Source organism: Falco rusticolus, chromosome 8, assembly GCF_015220075.1.
Source record: "Falco rusticolus isolate bFalRus1 chromosome 8, bFalRus1.pri, whole genome shotgun sequence".
Classification (NCBI taxonomy): domain Eukaryota; kingdom Metazoa; phylum Chordata; class Aves; order Falconiformes; family Falconidae; genus Falco; species Falco rusticolus.
The window spans coordinates 6,215,969-6,232,567 of record NC_051194.1 but is presented as its reverse complement, the minus strand read 5'-3'; the positions used below and the strand labels follow the sequence as shown (position 1 = coordinate 6,232,567).

General features: G+C 49.4%; 1 protein-coding gene across 1 annotated transcript; it reads left to right on the top strand.

Annotated features, from left to right (window-relative positions):
* Nucleotides 1-4,322: 4,322 nt before the first annotated feature.
* LOC119153002 (leukotriene C4 synthase-like) lies at nucleotides 4,323-9,230 on the top strand. Its single transcript, XM_037398856.1, has 5 exons — nucleotides 4,323-4,605; nucleotides 5,884-5,983; nucleotides 7,698-7,768; nucleotides 8,003-8,084; nucleotides 8,471-9,230. Exons 1-5 carry the CDS (start codon nucleotides 4,548-4,550, stop codon nucleotides 8,595-8,597), a joined length of 438 nt encoding a protein of 145 aa, XP_037254753.1. The 5' UTR covers nucleotides 4,323-4,547; the 3' UTR covers nucleotides 8,598-9,230.
* Nucleotides 9,231-16,599: the final 7,369 nt, after the last annotated feature.

Here is a 16,599-nt window from a genome sequence, read left to right as displayed (position 1 = left end):
TCCCTCTGCAAAGGGAAATCCTCCCCCTCCCTGCCATATGCACTTACTGCTCCAGAGATTCGTTCTTCTTTGAGCTAACCAGAGATGCATCTGCCTTTCTGGCTTTGTTCTTCTTGTTTATTTGCTATTTCTGACATTCTGCTGAAAAAGTAGTAGGAAAATTGGCAAAATACATGGACAGGAGTTTCCTCATATGACAATAACACAAGACAAGGCAGGACAAGGAAGGGGTTTAATTTGCCTGTTTTAATATTTTTAACAGATGTTGACCATAAAAGAAAGGGTATTATTCATTTGCATGTATCAGTGCCTTTTGATGATGGGCTAAGGGGAGGATATTGGCATTGCTTTTATACTCATGTGCCCTCTAGTCAGATTTAATATGCGTACAGATAAAGCTCACCAAACTCCTTCAGAAGAAATCTTTAAAAAAAATTCTCCAAATTATCCCTAACTAACCAAATTAGTATATATACTCATTTATGTAGTTTCTCAAAGACTCAGCTTTCCATCTTGGTTTTTAGAAAATGGCTTTGAATGTTTTCCCCATTTTATCTTCAAGACGAAGCCCTTCACCTTTACTGAGATGAGAAACACTGTCAATAGGAGCGCTTGGCCACGGTCCTGCTCCATGCAGCGTCATTCAAGCAGAGAGCCAAAGCAGCCCAGAGATTTGTTTGGCCCTTAGAAATTTTGCTGTTACTAATGATTTGAGAGCATTTATGTGACCTCTTTGATATGCCACCAATATAGAAATCTCAGGATTTGTAAATCAGTCTGAAATCTGCCTAGATTAACAGGCTAACACACATCTCCAATATATACTGAGTTTGTACTCTGAGGGATGCTTCACACGGTGCCAGCCTGGATGTTGCTGCCGAAACCAACCACCTGCTATTTCACTTTCAGAAAGGAGAAGCCTCTGTATACATTCACATTTTAGGAAGACATGGTAATTCCTGTCATGCAAAGTTTTTATGGTTATTGCAAAATGCAGAACCCAGGACACATTTCAAAATTCTTAGGAGATCTGAGTCAGCTTTTGCCTTACTGGGCCTTGGTGGGAACCGCAGAGCAGAAATAGACCACAGCTGTCCCCATTCCTTGGAATGGCCCCATGGGGCCAACTGCATCTTTGTAAGGGATGAAATGCTCAACTGGCCTTTTCTTACCATATTTTTAGCCTGTCCTCCCACTTCAAGCTGCAAAATCCAAGAATTCCAGGAAAATCTCAACACGTGTTGGTTTAAGAGAAGCCTCTGCAAGCATGGGAGGTGAGGAAGGCGTGTCACCAGCCCCACCATCCCAGCCTGAGGGAGCTGCTAGTTGAACAGACTGAGGTGCTTGGGGCTGAGCTCTCTTTCATTCTCTTGAACTAGAAAAACTCTTTTTCTCTGTGTAGCTTTTAGTTCTTTTGAAGGAAAACCCCTGTCTTCTTTTCTATGTGGCTGTTAGAGTGACACTAAATGTTCTCTCAAGCTGTTCCACAGCCACGGGTTTGAGTGTGCTCAGTGGCTGCAAAAGAACGCAGAAAGAGAGGAAACACAACTGCCAACTACATTAGAAACTACTTCCATATTTTTACAATACGATTGGAAGGACGAGGAACCTGCATGCTTCACAGCTGAAGGGTAAGTTGCTGCAAAACGTTCCCCATTCCACTAACAGAAAGCTCTTAGCCCATGGTACTCCCATGAAATACATTTCTAGGGGGATGTTATTGCATGTAAATGGTGCTGGACTCAGTGCTGCTGGCTTCTCCTTGCCCCACTGCTCCTGGGGATTAATAGGTGGTGCAAACTCTGTGGATGCTTAAAATTCCTCCAAGCCTCTTGTGTTCCTTGTATTTCTTCCCAAGATTATTTTAATCTCAATTGGTGTTGCAGTCCAGCTCACAGTGTGGCCCTACGGTGGTAATCAGGAGGAAGAAAGGATTAATGGCTGCAGAAAGAGGTAGCGGAAGCAACCATGGGCACAGAGAAACACCTCTAGCAATGACTCAGTGGGAGGTGCGAAGAATATGGACCGTGCCAAATCCAGCTGCCCAGTGATGCAGGGCCACATTCACATGGTGTAACCTGGAGAGCAGAGTAACCACCAGGGAGTGGCAGAGGGGGACAGCTTTTCTTTAGCTGCTGCTCAGCAAACGCATCCTGAGGTGCGCCTGGTACTACAGGACTTGGCTTTGCTTAGGAGGAAATGCGGCCGTGTCAGCCTTGGAGGGTGAGGTTTTGAAATATGCTTATTCCAGTGTCATTGCAGGTGGATGATGACAGTGGTGACTCCTTGTCCCCACCTCCCTACCCTGGCTGTCCTCCTGCCCCTCTCCTCCCGCAGAGCCCAGGGATGCGGTGGCCATGTAGCCAGCTGGGCTCACCAAGCTGCCTGCAAGCAGGTCTCCCTTTGCTTGTGGACCGGGAAGTTTTCTGCCTGATCAACGGTGTGATCTGAGTCACCGCGTGGCTGCCGTGGCTGTAGTTGTTAGGTTGGATGCAAACAGCAGGGAGGTGGTGGAGGCTGTGGAGGGACGAGGGGGACCATGTATGCTGGCTGGAGCCTGCTGTGGCATCCCCTACGCAGGGATGCCGGTGGTCACTGTGGTCTGCAGGGTGCTGAGGCTGTCCTCTGGTGACAGTCCCATCATCAAAGGGCATTTAGTACTGGGAGGAGGGTACCTGTGTCTGTGTCTTGCAAACACTGAGTGAGAATGGAAAATAAGGAGAGTTCTGATGGTGACAAACAGGGACAAGAAAAATGTTGTGCCCTTTAGGAGGTAAAGACAGCTTGAAAAATTGTGCTTATGGGGGAGGGAGGAGGAGGGGAGAGACATCTGTGCTTGTTTATTCATTCATGTTTCTACTAGTCTTTATTATATTTAGACTACGCTAGATGATACTGGAAGTATTTTGCATCTAATGATGACCTGGGGAGCAGGAGTGCTCTGGGGCAGCCTTTACAGCTCCTCCTGGCCCAGGTTTCCTTACACATATTTGACACTTGATACAGGTTATGCTGCACTGTCATCTGATGGGGGTGTAAGTTTGGATCTTTTTTGTTTGATTGTATTGCTTTATATTTTCTTTTGCTAGCAGGCTGTAATCAGACAGGAGCAGAGGGAAATGAAACATCATTAAGCATTGCGAGACCTCTGCCCTTTTTGAGCTGACACAGGAAAGTCCTTAATTTCTTTGACAACTAAATGGGAGAAAATGAAAACACAATGTTCCTTGTTTTTCTAAACAGTTGCTGCACTGAAAAAGGATAATTTCAGAGATGAAAGAATTAATCTTAGAGCTGTTGGTTGAGAAGCGGTGCTGTCTGGTATTTGGAGAAATACTAAGCTGGGACATTGTAATAGCCTCTTCAGGTGCCTTTATCCCTTACAGAGAGGCAGAAAACTGGAACCAGTTTATTGCTTCTTAGAAAGTCTATCAAGGAATCAACATACAATGTAATTTCTGTAAATTGCTTTAATCTGATCTTATTTTCTATAATAGTCATGTTTAACGACCACTTTGTCTTAACCCACTTTCCTTTTTCCCTGAATGGAAGGCAAAATTCTTCAAACAAAGGAGAGGAAGGAAACAAAGCCAGCAGTCTCAGCAGCTCACAGCCGTGCCAGCTTTGTGCTGTTAGACAGGAATTCGCTGAGTGGGGTCTCTCCTGATGTGTGAAAACATCATTTTCCTTTTGCTATATCCTGATGAATTCTGCAGTTTTTGCCCACACAGAACTCTCTCTGTGTTTACGATGAAAGTTAATTTGGCTGAGGAATGATCAGAAACCTTAAGTGCACAGCTCCCAGGCTTTCCAGTACAAGGCTGGCTCTGAAATGCTTGCAGTGTCTGACAGTCATTCTGCAGGACCTACGCCCAAATGAAGCATCACTGTGCAAGACAGATCTATACCTTTTATACTTTACCACATCCTGTCTTATCGTTGCAGTGGGTTTTCCACTCATGGGCTTTATTCAATGCTGTCTCAGTGTCATTCTCTGTGCCCAACACGTGCTTTGCAGAGTCCATGCATGCAGTGATATGTACCATGAAAAGCCGCCTGTCCTGATGCTCAAGTGGTGCAGAACAGCCCCAATGGGGCTGCGGTTTCTCATGCAACATCAGCCAGAGGGATGTGCCTTGGCCTTTCTTAGGAGCGGTTTTAAGACAGATACCCCAGGGCGAGCACATTGCTGGGCTGTTGAGATTTCTCCCCCCCCCCAGTTCAGCTGCCAGTTCCCCTCTCTTATCTCTCATGTTTGCTCTCTGCTGGCTTTTCCGCTTCCTCATAACTCATTCCTGGAAAAGGGAGGGTGGGAACAGAAATATTCCATTAAGCTTCTCTCTGCTGATTCACATCTGCATAATGCACATGGTAACAGGCAAACCAGACTCCTGGGTTTAAGCACCACATACAAATCTTCGCTGTTTCATTACAGCAAACCTATGCTACCAGCTACCACCACTGACTGCCACATCAGCAAGGACTAAACCGGGGTAGAGGAGCTTCTGATCAAGAAATCAGATTTTCTAGGGTCTGGAACAGTCAATATGTTGGATCAGATTCATCTGCTGGCTGCCGTGACAGTCCTGGGAGTCCTGGAGCAAGGTAGGGACCATTGGATGCACATGCCCAAATGCTTGCTGGGAAGTCTATTGTATGTACCTCCACTGATTTCCTTTCACTTCCACATTTCATTTCTACTGTTGCACTGGCACTTGCCTGCTATTCGGACAGTAGACTGGTACCTTGTCTGGGTTTTGAAAAGTACTCAACAAAATGAGTGCCTGGGAAGCCCTTCACTGCAGTGTGGAAAGGTGGAAGAATGGGCTGCGATGGGTCTCCCAGCCTTGGTTCCACACTGCGTGACAATTTAATTCACCATCTGGGTGACTTATCAGTGGCATCAGTTCCCTCCCTATTCAGCTATCAGGATTTAGAAGGGGAAAGAATTAGAGATTGAAAAAGTCCTTGAAATTGGCAGTAGCAAAGTGCATCTGAACTGTGTAACAACTTCTATGGGTAAGAGATGATCTGTTAATCACATAAGAGAGAAAGCAGGTATCCACTAGTGGCATGTTACTGCATCCTCCTCACTTTGCTGTTGCACTGGGTCATTCCTTCTCCTTGCCTGAAACTATCTGGGATTTTCATCCAGCTTTCTCTGCTATGTGGGCGTGAAAGGTTGGGAGGAGACAGCAGATCTTTTGCCCCTACCTCTGGCAGTCTCCTGACCCCACCGTGCCCAGCCAGAGCATTATCCCAAATCTGGGTTCTTCACACATCTTCACCTGGTGTGCAAGAGCAGAACCACACTCAGAGCTGAAGTGTATGTTCATTGCATGTCTGCACAGAGATGGGTGCTAGGCTGTAAACCCACACAGCTAGCACACCTCTCAACACATAGTAAAACTTTTGAGCAATTGTTTATATTTAGTTGTGGTTAATTCTCATTGGTTCTTACAAGCCTCGGCTCCTTTTGAAGATACAGCATTCTTGGTTTTCACCACCCATGTTCTGTGGGGAGGGGGCTTTCTTTGCTCAGGGGTGGATCTCTTAGTATGCTAATTAGGGTAGTTCACACACAGTTCCAGTAATTTTCTGTTTGGTCTCATTAACCATTTGGTCCTCCTTGAGTTTATCTTGTGTCCCAGCTTGACATATTTGTGGTATCTACTCCTTCTCCCATGATCAGTTTTGTTAACTGTTTGTAAGGATTAACTCTTTTTTGTAAGGAAAATCCTTGATTTTCAAATTCTTTCTTGTTTTTCACTATAGATATTTATATATCTTCCCTTTCCCCTCCCCTCTTTTTTTCTTTTTTAAAGTAAATAATTCTTGTATCAAGAGGACTGACCACTGTTACTTTTCTCTCTTTTGCCGCAGCCTACTTCTTCCTCCAGGTCATCTATGCTAGGAGGGCATTTGGCATTTCTCCTCCAAAGAGCTCAGGCCCCCCTGAATTTGAGAGGATCTTTCGAGCACAGTAAGAAGCTTCTCTTATAAGATGCATGCCAGATCTCTTGTCTAATGGCACTGCCCCATCCCTGCTTTGCAATTCGTTTCTCAGGACTGTAATTCAGCTACTCGCCTTCCTCGGAGTTAAGTTAATGGGCTTAAGAGTTGGCATCAGGGCTGGTTGGCTCATGAGTCCTAAACACAGCAGCCAGCTGCTGATAGAACTCAGACGGGAATCTCTGCTGTAGAGTGCAGGGCTGCTAAAGACAGTTGTTGGTGACTGAAACTTCAGCTGGCTTCAGCCAAGTGGTGTCAAAGCCTCAGGCAGCTTTGTCACCAAAATCAGGAATAAAACCTCTTTAACACCACCTCAGGCACTCCTTTACTGCAGCGCTGGGTACTCCGTGGCATCTCCACAAATCAAGTACACCTATGCAGATTTCACTGTTATATTTATACACAAAAATTACAAGGTTGTACACTCCCAGTTACAATGATTGGTTAGTAATTTGCATATAATTATAATATCTGCTGTGTCAGCCTCTTCTGTTACTACGCTTGTGCAGGGGAAGGATCTTCACCTTCACAAGGGTCTGCTTGACCTCTGGGTGTGTTTGTTAGTGTTATAATGAAGGTAGTTCACTTTGGGACACCTTCAAAGTAAGTTTTGTTGCCAAGTTGGACAGCTAGATATCGGCCTTGCCAAGCTGTCCAATAACTCATCCTATACACAACAGAACCTAGGTTGCTCTGGTTATGGTCTAGAGAGTAAGCACTAAGGTTATTATGGTCTATAGGATAGGGACTTCAAGTAACACAGTCTTGGATAACAAGCAGCACAGCAACCCATATGTCATTGCTTAATAAGTGCTAACGTAATGCTAACATGGAGGTTAACTCCTTAAAATCAAGATGTTCCTATAGCTAACTTTCACAAATAAACAGAAATATAGAAAGATTCAGTAAAACTTTAAGATAATCTGCAACAGTTTCAGCCCTGCTCGGAACCCAGCTCAATGGAGAAGGGCAAGCTCCCAGAGAGTTCTCACCTGGGGCCGGGCCGGGATAGCCACAATCCAGCACCTCTGCTGTGACTTCTGTGCTAGGGCTGCAGTGGGGAGGGAGGCAGAGAGGGAGGAGGCTTCCACTTTTGGTGTAGCTGAGCACTGAATAAAAAGCAGCCGGGCAGCAGGAGCAGGATCCCCTCAGCCGTCCCCTTCCCTGCTCCTTTGCCAGCCCAGCCCAGCCTCATCCTCATCCAGCATCTCTTAGTCCTACTACTTTGTCTTTGGGGGGGACAGGGCATGGTGTACAAACAATCCAAACAGCTAAGTAATCCCTCCTGCTCCTGCACAAAGCCCAAGCTGTTCTGGCCTTATCTGCTTAAGATGCACTTCATCCTCAGCACATCCCTGGGGCAGACCTTCCCTGAGGCTTTGGGGCTTGTACAGCAGGGTTTAAGCTGTAGCACTTGGGAAGGGGCAGTGGGGCTCGTTCATGGGGTCTGTCTGTGCATGGTCTGACCTGGACATCTTTTATTTAATTTCTGGTGCCTTGGAGACCCAGTTTCTTGCACTCTTTAATTCCTGTGAATAAAGCTGGGATGGGAACTGCAAGGAAAGTTTTTTGGTGACATCACCTCTAAGAAGTGAAAGCCTCCAGCCTCTGGAAACTGCCAGGGGAAGCAAAAAAGAAGGATCTTCCTCCTTTCCCTTGTTTATGACATTCCTCTTTCCTGCCAGGGTGAACTCCTCTGAGTATTTTCCCATTTTCCTGGCACTTCTGTGGCAGGCTGGCCTCTTCTTCCATCAAGGTGAGAATAGACTGTTACCTGGTTTGTCACTGGATCTGTTCCCCTGAGTGCTGGCTCAGTCCTCAGGTCTTGCTCACCTTCTGAACAACAAATCTGGCAGTAACTCTGCCTCTGATGGGAGGGTAGAGCCAGAGGACACAAAGCCTCTGTTCCTTCACTTTGGGCTGCCTGCTTGACTCCAGGTAGCAATAAAAAGCCTTTGGAGATGGTCACCGTGATCTCTCTCATCTGCAGGTGTGGCTGCAGGCTTGGGTCTGCTCTATCTCTATGCCCGCTACTGCTACTTTATAGGATACAGGACATCATCCTCAAAGAGGTAAACACCTCTGCCAGCCTGGAGTATGGGGTAACCCCTGGGGGTTTGCATTTGGGAACATAATGTGTTTCGGGGAAGCTCAGGACTCCTGACTGCTTTGGGGTCTCTGTGTGACTCAGCCTTGCTGAGCTGGCCCCGACACATAACGTGGGCATGGGTACCGGGCTGGGGCCAGAGACTAAGACGTGGGGCAAGGCTGGAGCTGCCTGCAGCCCTTGCGGGTGTGTGTGTGCTCCCTCGAAGCAGGAGCAGGGCACAGGACCCCACGCGGTGGGCAGGGGACAGCCAGGGGCTGCCTTCCCACCTGTCCTCTGCAGAGAGGGAGGGACCACTCCCAGGCAAGAGCAGCAATGCTCAGTCTCAGCAGGCTCCCTCTCTCCCACCAGGCTCCCCGCAATATACTTTGGCACTGGAATTCTCTGGATTCTCATTGCAGCATCAGCCCTGGGCATCATTCATTTCTTCCTCTCTCACTACATGGGGCTAAATGTCCTCCAGCTTCTCACAGTATGAACCACCCCTCTGTACCTCATCAGTGTCCTTGCCTTTGAGTCCTGCTCCCTCCTGCCCACAGTAATAGACTGGCTGCAACTAATACAGCCCCCAGGGACAAATCCACCCTCACCTGAGTTTTCAGCACCTCCTTCCCTGATGCCCAGCACAGCCATGAACTGCTGAGTTCTTCAGGAGGCATTTTTCCACCATGGCACTCTTTGCCAGCTGCTCCATGCCTGATGTGGAAACAACAATGCTCCTAAACAAGGAGAATTTTAGGAAAACTGAACACATGAAAGAAAAATCATTGAAAACTCATCTCAGCCTAAGCTTCCCAGTGAGCTGTCCCAGGGAACTGCCATGTGTTCTCCTTCCTCCAACAGCTTGTGCCAGTTTTCCAAGGCCCACACCTAAGAAAGGCATTTGTTTGAAACCAGGTGTGGGCTGAGGCATAACAAAAGAGCCAAGGGGTAAACAGGAGCAACCACCAACCTGTTGTGCGAAAGTCTATTAGTGCCCTTGTGATGGTTATTAGCTGTTTCCTGTGGGCGATATTGTAAATCAGACTGCGCAAACTCATAACCACTACTGCATGTATAACTTTCAATACTGCTGAACGACAATGTGCACAAATAAAAAGGCACTGAGCTTGCTGTGCTGGGTGTCTCCTTGTGGGTCTGCAATTAGCAGCGAACAAAACCATGAGCATTTTAGTGCAAGGCAGCTGCCTTGGTTTCCCTGCCATGCAGTGCAACCCAGCCTGCAACCCTACATCCCACAGGAGGAGAGCTCTGTGTAGGGAGAAGCTGATTTTCACAGGTGCCGAGCTGAGCTCCCAGAAGGGCTGGATTTTCACAGGACCCAGCATCCACAACACCGATGCTTTTGGCCATTGGTCTGCTCATGTTAGCAACAGAGCTTAGAAAACGCCAGCAGTGCTCTGTGCTGTCATCACAGGGGGGTTCACACCAAACCCAGAGAGCAAAAATAACTGCATTAACATGCTGCCAGCCTAACCACATTTTGAAGCCCACCGTCCTCCCCTCCCTTCCCCAGCAGTAGGCATATCTAGACTGTAAGAACAAAAGGCAGGTGTTTTTTGGAAGAAGTGATTAATTTTTCACATTGTTTCATTTCCTCGCCTGCATCTTAAATTGGCTTATCCAGTAAAGCCTCTAGTCTGTTTCCCTTTGACCTCTCCTGCCTTGGAGTTGCACTGCTGTGTTGCGGTTGGCAAACACTGGAGGAGAAGGCTTAAATCCAAACAAAACCAACGGTACAACACTTGTCTCTGCAAAGTTTTCAGTGCAGTGGGGCTCCATCCTCACAGCAACTGCCAGGTGTCACAGCATGATAAAAAACTAACTTTTTTCCTAGCATCTTTGGTAATACACTTTGGAAAAAGCTGAGTGTCGATTAACCTTGCCTCAGCAAGGCTGGGCAGGAACAGAGATGCTACCTGTCCCCAGTGACATTTTAGTTAGACTTTACATTAAAACATCTCACCATCTCTTGAAGTTAATTCTCAGTCCTCACTTTTTTACCAGCGTAACCAGTCACCTCCCAGAGGGTTAATACAGAGGGACCAGCCCCAGCTGCTGGTGCAGGTCTTGGCTCCTTGTCAAAACCCTTCTGTCTCGGCTTAGTCCAGGTGGGTGCTCACCGGTTCTGCAGACACAGCTTCCATCTGCTACCCTACAAACAGTTTTCTAACACCGCTGTATCAGCCTGGAGCCACTGCCCACCTCAGCCTCGCTGATCTCAGCTCCGTGTGTGACAGGGCTGCAGAATGACTCAGTGGATGGAAGTTAATGATTCAGCAGCGAGGCCGTGGCAAGCCAGCATCTCCCCTTGGATGCACAGAGGACCATTAAATACCCTGGTGCAGCACAGCTAGGCTCTGGCCCCAGCTGCTTGCCATCGCTAGTTCTGCCACAGGAGAAATGCCCAGCATGTCACTCCCCTCAAACAATTGTCAGAGGGGTCGTTCCAGGTGCCTCTAGCAGCAGGAAAGCTCCTCCATCCAGGGATGCTGTCATCGCTCAGCTACTTCGGGGAAGCTCAGGGCTCCTTCGGGGTCCCTGTGTGACCCAGCCGTGCTGAGCTGACCCCGGGGCACAAGGTGGGCATGGGTACGGGGCTGGGGCCAGAGGCTAAGATGGGGGGCAAGGCTGTATGTATGCTATGCGATATAATAACTGTAACCAAGGGAAATCGCTTTGCACCGGACCAGGGTTCAAAGATACCGTCGATGGTTTTACCCCATTCGGACACTAGAAACGCATCTAATTCGTGTTTATATTGATGCTACAAGGAGGATTTATGCAGCCGGAGCCGCCGCCGCCGCGCAGCGCGATGCCCCCCGGTGCCGCACGGAGCCACCGCGCCACCCGCCCGCTGCAGGGGGCGCCGGGGGCTGCCGGCGGCGCGGACGGGGCTGCCCCTCCGCCCACCCGCGTCTGGCCGGTTTAACGGCGCTGCCACCGCAGCGAGACGAGGGTCCCCATGCCCGGCCCGGCGGGGCTGGCCCACGACGCCGGCTCCGCTCCCCGCTCCCCCCGAGCATGTGCGTCCGGGCTGAGCGTTCCCGGGCCCGGTGCGCTGCGGGGCCGGGGCCGGCCCGGGCGGGTCGGGGCAGCGGAGCCGAGGCCGGGCTGCGGCGGCCGCAGGCGCAGTGAGCCGAGCCCGCAGACCTGCCCCGGCCCGCCCGGTGCCGGCCCGTCCCGGGCTCCGGCCGCGCCGCTCGGGAGAGGGCGCTGCTGCCGCGCGGCTGCAGCTGCCGGGCCCGGGGGGGTTCCGGGGCGAGGGATCCCGGAGGGGGGTCCCGGCAGCTCCCAGCCCGCCGCCCGTGCCAGGGCCGTCGCTCCCCGGGAGGTGCCCCGGGCGTCCCCGGCCATGCCCCGGGCGGCGTCCACGCAGGCACCGGGCACAAACCCTCCCGCCTCAGGTGCCACCCGCGCTGCGCCGGGCCCTGGCCTGGGGGCTGCTGGGTGGGGGGAGGCCTGCAGCCTCGCAGAAACCCCTGGAGGTGGCTTACTAAGGGCCTCCTGCAAGCGTCTGACAGATTCTCGAGCTCCCTCCCGCTCCCTGCCCTCACAGCCACCCCTCCGCATCAGCAACGGGTTGGAAAAGTTTTGGCGTGAGATACGTGGAAGCAAATCCCCCCGATACTGCCACAGCCCCCCGGGCGAAGCGCCCAGCCGGATGGGAGGCCAGCAGTGAGCCAAGGAAGCTTGCAGAACCAGCGAGAACTTTTTTTATCACAAGAAACGTAGAGGCTGAACTTGTAAACAAGCCTCCTTTCCCTGATGGGGCTGGTTCCTATGCGAGCAAGCGAGTGACAATGACAGTGTGCAGCTCAGTCCCCAGATGAAGCAAGGTGCCGCCCGCTGCAAGGATCACCGGCATGCACACGTTCCCTTTCCTGTGTCTATAGGAACCTAGCCACCTTTCCATAAGGCTTTCGTACCACAAGGTGCACAAGGTTGTAGCTTATTTTTATCTTGGGAACTTCAAGGGCATCCACGTGTACTTTCCTACCGGTCATGTGCAGGATACATGCACAAACAGGTATGGTGAGCAGACAATGGCGGGTTTACACTTGGTCCCCAGCACAGAAATGCTGTGCGCTGGGACCGGGGAAAAAATGCACCCAGGCACCCAAGCCCAAGGAGGAGCGCCCCGCTCCCTCTGGAGCATGGCTTGGTGGGCCGGATGGAGCACACCCTTGAATTTCCCCTGGAAGCAGCACTGGTAACTTTCTTTAGGGTTGTGTTTTGGAGGGAAGCTCCTGTGGGGCTGGGGGAGGAGGGTGCAGCTGGTGGCCCTGGATTTGTGGCACTGGCATGTCACCCAGGTTTCCATAGCACCATCATCCATAACACAAGGGGCCAAAGGGAGGGAAAGAAGTAGGTCAGACAGGGCTAACAATACCCAGACATGTCTATCTACGGCTCAGCCTGATCCAGGAAAGGGGGTGAAACAGAGGAGTGAGAGAGAGGGGAAAGAGAAAAAAAAAAAGGAAAACACAAAGTGTCCATAGTTCGAGCAACGCATTTCTTTCCCTCAGAAAAATAAGGACCTTTTAAAGCCACCTTTGTGTATCAGTACCGAGAGAGACGGAGACTAGCACCCACCTCCTGCCCATCTGACAACAGACTACAAGGGAATTCAAATGCTAATTTGGAGCCAGACTTCTCAATGGGTCTTTATTCCTACCGCAGCTTCAGGATCAGAGTTCTGGGGAACCAGCTGGCTGGAGCTGTGAGGATGCTAGCCTCCAGACCAGTACTGCGGGGCCCTTTCCTTTCCCCTCTCAGTTCCTCACCCTGATTTTGTTACCCCCTTGTCTTAGTTTCACTTGTTTACATGCAAGTGACTTGAAAGGCAAGGAGAAAGAAAGGCAAGCATGCTGGAGTTGTGTAACTGAAATAACCACAGTAGTGACCCATTTTATGTGCTGAGTCTGCAGAGGCCTCGCTGTCAATATTGCTGCATTTTGGTGCTCTCCTGCTTGCGGAACGTTGTTTTGAACTGTGTGTCCATCAATGCCAAAACTGAGAAGAACATAATGGGTAGTAAGATCCGGAATCCTCTTGATCCACGTACACATATGGACAGGGATCTGCTGGGTGTGTGACAGGGCAAGATCAGAGGAAGGAATGCTTTGCTCAGGGGGAGTCGGAGGGTGTAGGTGCAAGAGCACAGCCCTCACTGGAGATGCTGAGATGGCCTGGGGTGAAGAGTGTGACTGTGGGTGACCTGTGTCACACTTGTGATTTGACAGCATCATGTCTGGCTGGAACGCCACACTGTGGATGAAGAGATGCAGCCGTGGATGGAGTCAGACAGGCCTGTGAGAGCAGCCCCTGCCCGCAGGCAGATACTCCCTTATCCAACTTAGTTATCCAACTCCCACAGCCCTGTGCAGTGAAAACTATTCCTTGGTCAGACAGCAGGGTAAAATCCAAGCAAGATCAAAGCTATCTGCCACTTTATATGTTAGCTGATCCAGACAGGGAGGCTAGGAAAATTCATGCTCCAAGGTTATAATTTGCCTCATCTCCACCAGTTCTATACCTCCCAGCAATTATTGCCTACAAGAGGGCACTAAGAATTCACCTTTGCCCTGGTACAGGCAGAGCCACTTTTTGTACAAGGTAGACAGGGCTTAACATGCCCTTTTGGGAATGCCCTCCCTCCAACGGAAAACTTGCACATTTGCTGTGGTAGCTTAGGAAAGTGCATGCCCAGCTCCAGCCCTCACTGATGTTGTGCCTGGCTGTGCTCAGGGATTTCCAGGGTCTAAGAGCTAAAGGCAGACGTTGGGTATGAAGAGCAGAAGTAGGGTCAGAGCTTAGGACTCACAGAGCACTCCTGGAGTGAGCAAGTAGAAGAGCAGGTGCATCAGCTGCATCGCATTGACATCGCACTAAGTGACAAGAGAGGGCTGGGTGACCCCAAACAGGGAAGGCAACATTATCTGCAGGGCGTGAGAGTCAGGATCGTCATGTAAGCAAGAATGAAACCAGTGAGCTGCTGTGGTGTCTGCTCCTGAGCCTGCAGCTGGCGAGTGGCTAAAATAGGCTCCATTTCATGAACACAGGTGGCTAGAATAACAAGAGCTCAGGCAAAGCGTTATCTGCCCCGATACAGATACTGCAGCATGCTCTCCCAAGACTGGACCCAGTCACCCCGCCGTAAAGTATTTACAGCTTTACAGCTCATGCTCCTTCTGGGAGGGTGTGAGGAATGCAGCAGGCTCGTTGCAAGGGATGCAAATGGACACACGCCCTCTCTCCTGGCGGGTACAGGGCTGAGCTGCCAAAGAGCTGTAAATGTTCTGCCTGAGCGAAGAAACCTTCTCAGAGAGCAGCCTGATGAGCTCAGAACAGCACTGCACGGCCAGATGGCTTCTGGATCAGAGCTGACTCATGCCCACCTAGCTCAGGCTTAGGCAAAACATGCCGTTACCTAAAGGATGCTGGCAAACGACACCTCTTCCACTGCTGTAACTGCATTCGCAGCGTGGCAGCTAGCTGTATCGGTAAAAAGCAAATGGTATTCTGCCAACTGCCATAATCAGAATGCTGCAAAACCAAAATGGTAACAGGCCTGAGTTACACTAACGAACAGAAAAAGATCAGACGGGTGAACTCCTGAGCCCCTAGAGGATGTGATCACTGAGGGAGCAGAACAGAGGCAATTATTCCATTTTTGCAGTGACAAAGGATGGTGAGCACAGCCTGTGGATAAGCTGGTGGTATAAAGGGAAGGGTGATAAATTAAAACAGGGCAGCAGTGGCCTCGGAGAGGAGCAGGAACTTGAGTATCTGCTTTTCACTAAAGCAGTGGCTATCAACCTCTCCAACTGGTTTCCAGACCAGCTTGGCTTCTTAGTGAACTACAGCCTAGGAAAGCTGGGAAACATGAGCTCTGCCCAGTCCCTGCTGCAGACCATCATTTTCAGAGTGATGAATAAAGATTAAAAGGTGGAAAGGAAGAAAGTAAAGGTGAACTGTCAACAAAAAGCCTCTTAAATTGGCCAAAGCAAAAGTGAGAGGGAGGGCTGCATTAGCAAAGCTGTGAACTGGCAGCATTAGCAGGTGATGAACATGGCCATGTTATCTAATATGGTAGAACACACCATGCATATTTAATAGCATTATTGAGCTTGTATTTGTCACAGCATCACAGCTAGAGGCTGTTTCTAAAGCTATATATAGTGACAGAAAGGTTCTAACTGAATTCTAGAGCTTTTGACTGGATGTCACACATACAGAGAAACCTACAAAGCATTGGTAGTATAAGACTTCCATACATTCCCCGTTTCCAGACCTCAGATGATAAAGCAAGTCAGCTACCAGCAGTATTTGTTGAGAGTTCATCAGGTTTGCAGATTAACTATGAGATTCTGAATTATACATGTTTATATACAAATGGGAGGAACATGCAACATGCATAGCTGAGGCACGAAGGATGAAGCTTATGACGGAGGCAGAACAAACGGATGACATCTGGGTAGGAAAGAGAAAGAGAAGGTGCATAAAGCGGTGGGGTCAGGATGATGGATAATGAGTTCTGTCATCTTTTCAGAGTGGCTACTTAAATTCTGAGCATGGTTCTCCCTGAAATTGCAAATTCTGACGCTAAAAGAATTATTGGTGATTATTTTCTGCATTGGAATATCACCTCCAAAACCTGCTTAGAAATCAGCACCTGCATCACTTCCAGACATGCAAAGTGTGTCCATATGCTTAGATGCCTATAAAACCCTTTGAACTAGAGCTGCAGATTTTCTTTATTATTTTCTTGCCCAAGAAAGAAACTTAAGCAAGCTAACACAGATTTATGGCTGGTGCCAAACAGGAATATCCTGAGCAGGTAGCAGGCTTCAAGGAAGAGCTGTACTCTGGTCCAGCTTAACACCTTACACGTGTCGTTGCAGATGGGGCTGATGCTCATGCTGTGCTGCTGTGGGTCTCTGCTCCCAGCCCGCTCACCGCAGCATAGCAGAGACGTAGCCACAATATAGCAACACTGTAGCAGAGCTCTAGCAACACTAGCAACATTGTAGCAGAGATATAGCCACAATATAGCAACATTGTAGCAGACACATAGCCACAATATAGCAACATTGTAGCCAAAATAGTCCCACAATATAGCAACATTGTAGCAGAAATACAGCTACAATATAGCAACACTGTAGCAGATATACAGCCACAATATAGCTGAGGGAATCTGGGGACCTTGCACAGGGATGGACTGACCCTCTGACAAATAATGTCTCCAGCAGACTTCTACCCAGGAGGCCACCTCTTTGCCCATTTTCTACCAGGTGGACTACGAAATGCAGCAGGCTGGGCTCGGCTTAGATTACAGCCCTCCCCAGGCTGACTTGAACAAGGAGAAATTTATCTTCTAGGAATGCAAGTGGGAAAATGAGAGCAGCTCCTGTCCCCAGCAGTCTGGGCAGCAGGTGTGCCTTTCCTCTTTGCAGGAACAGGCCAGTGAAACTGAA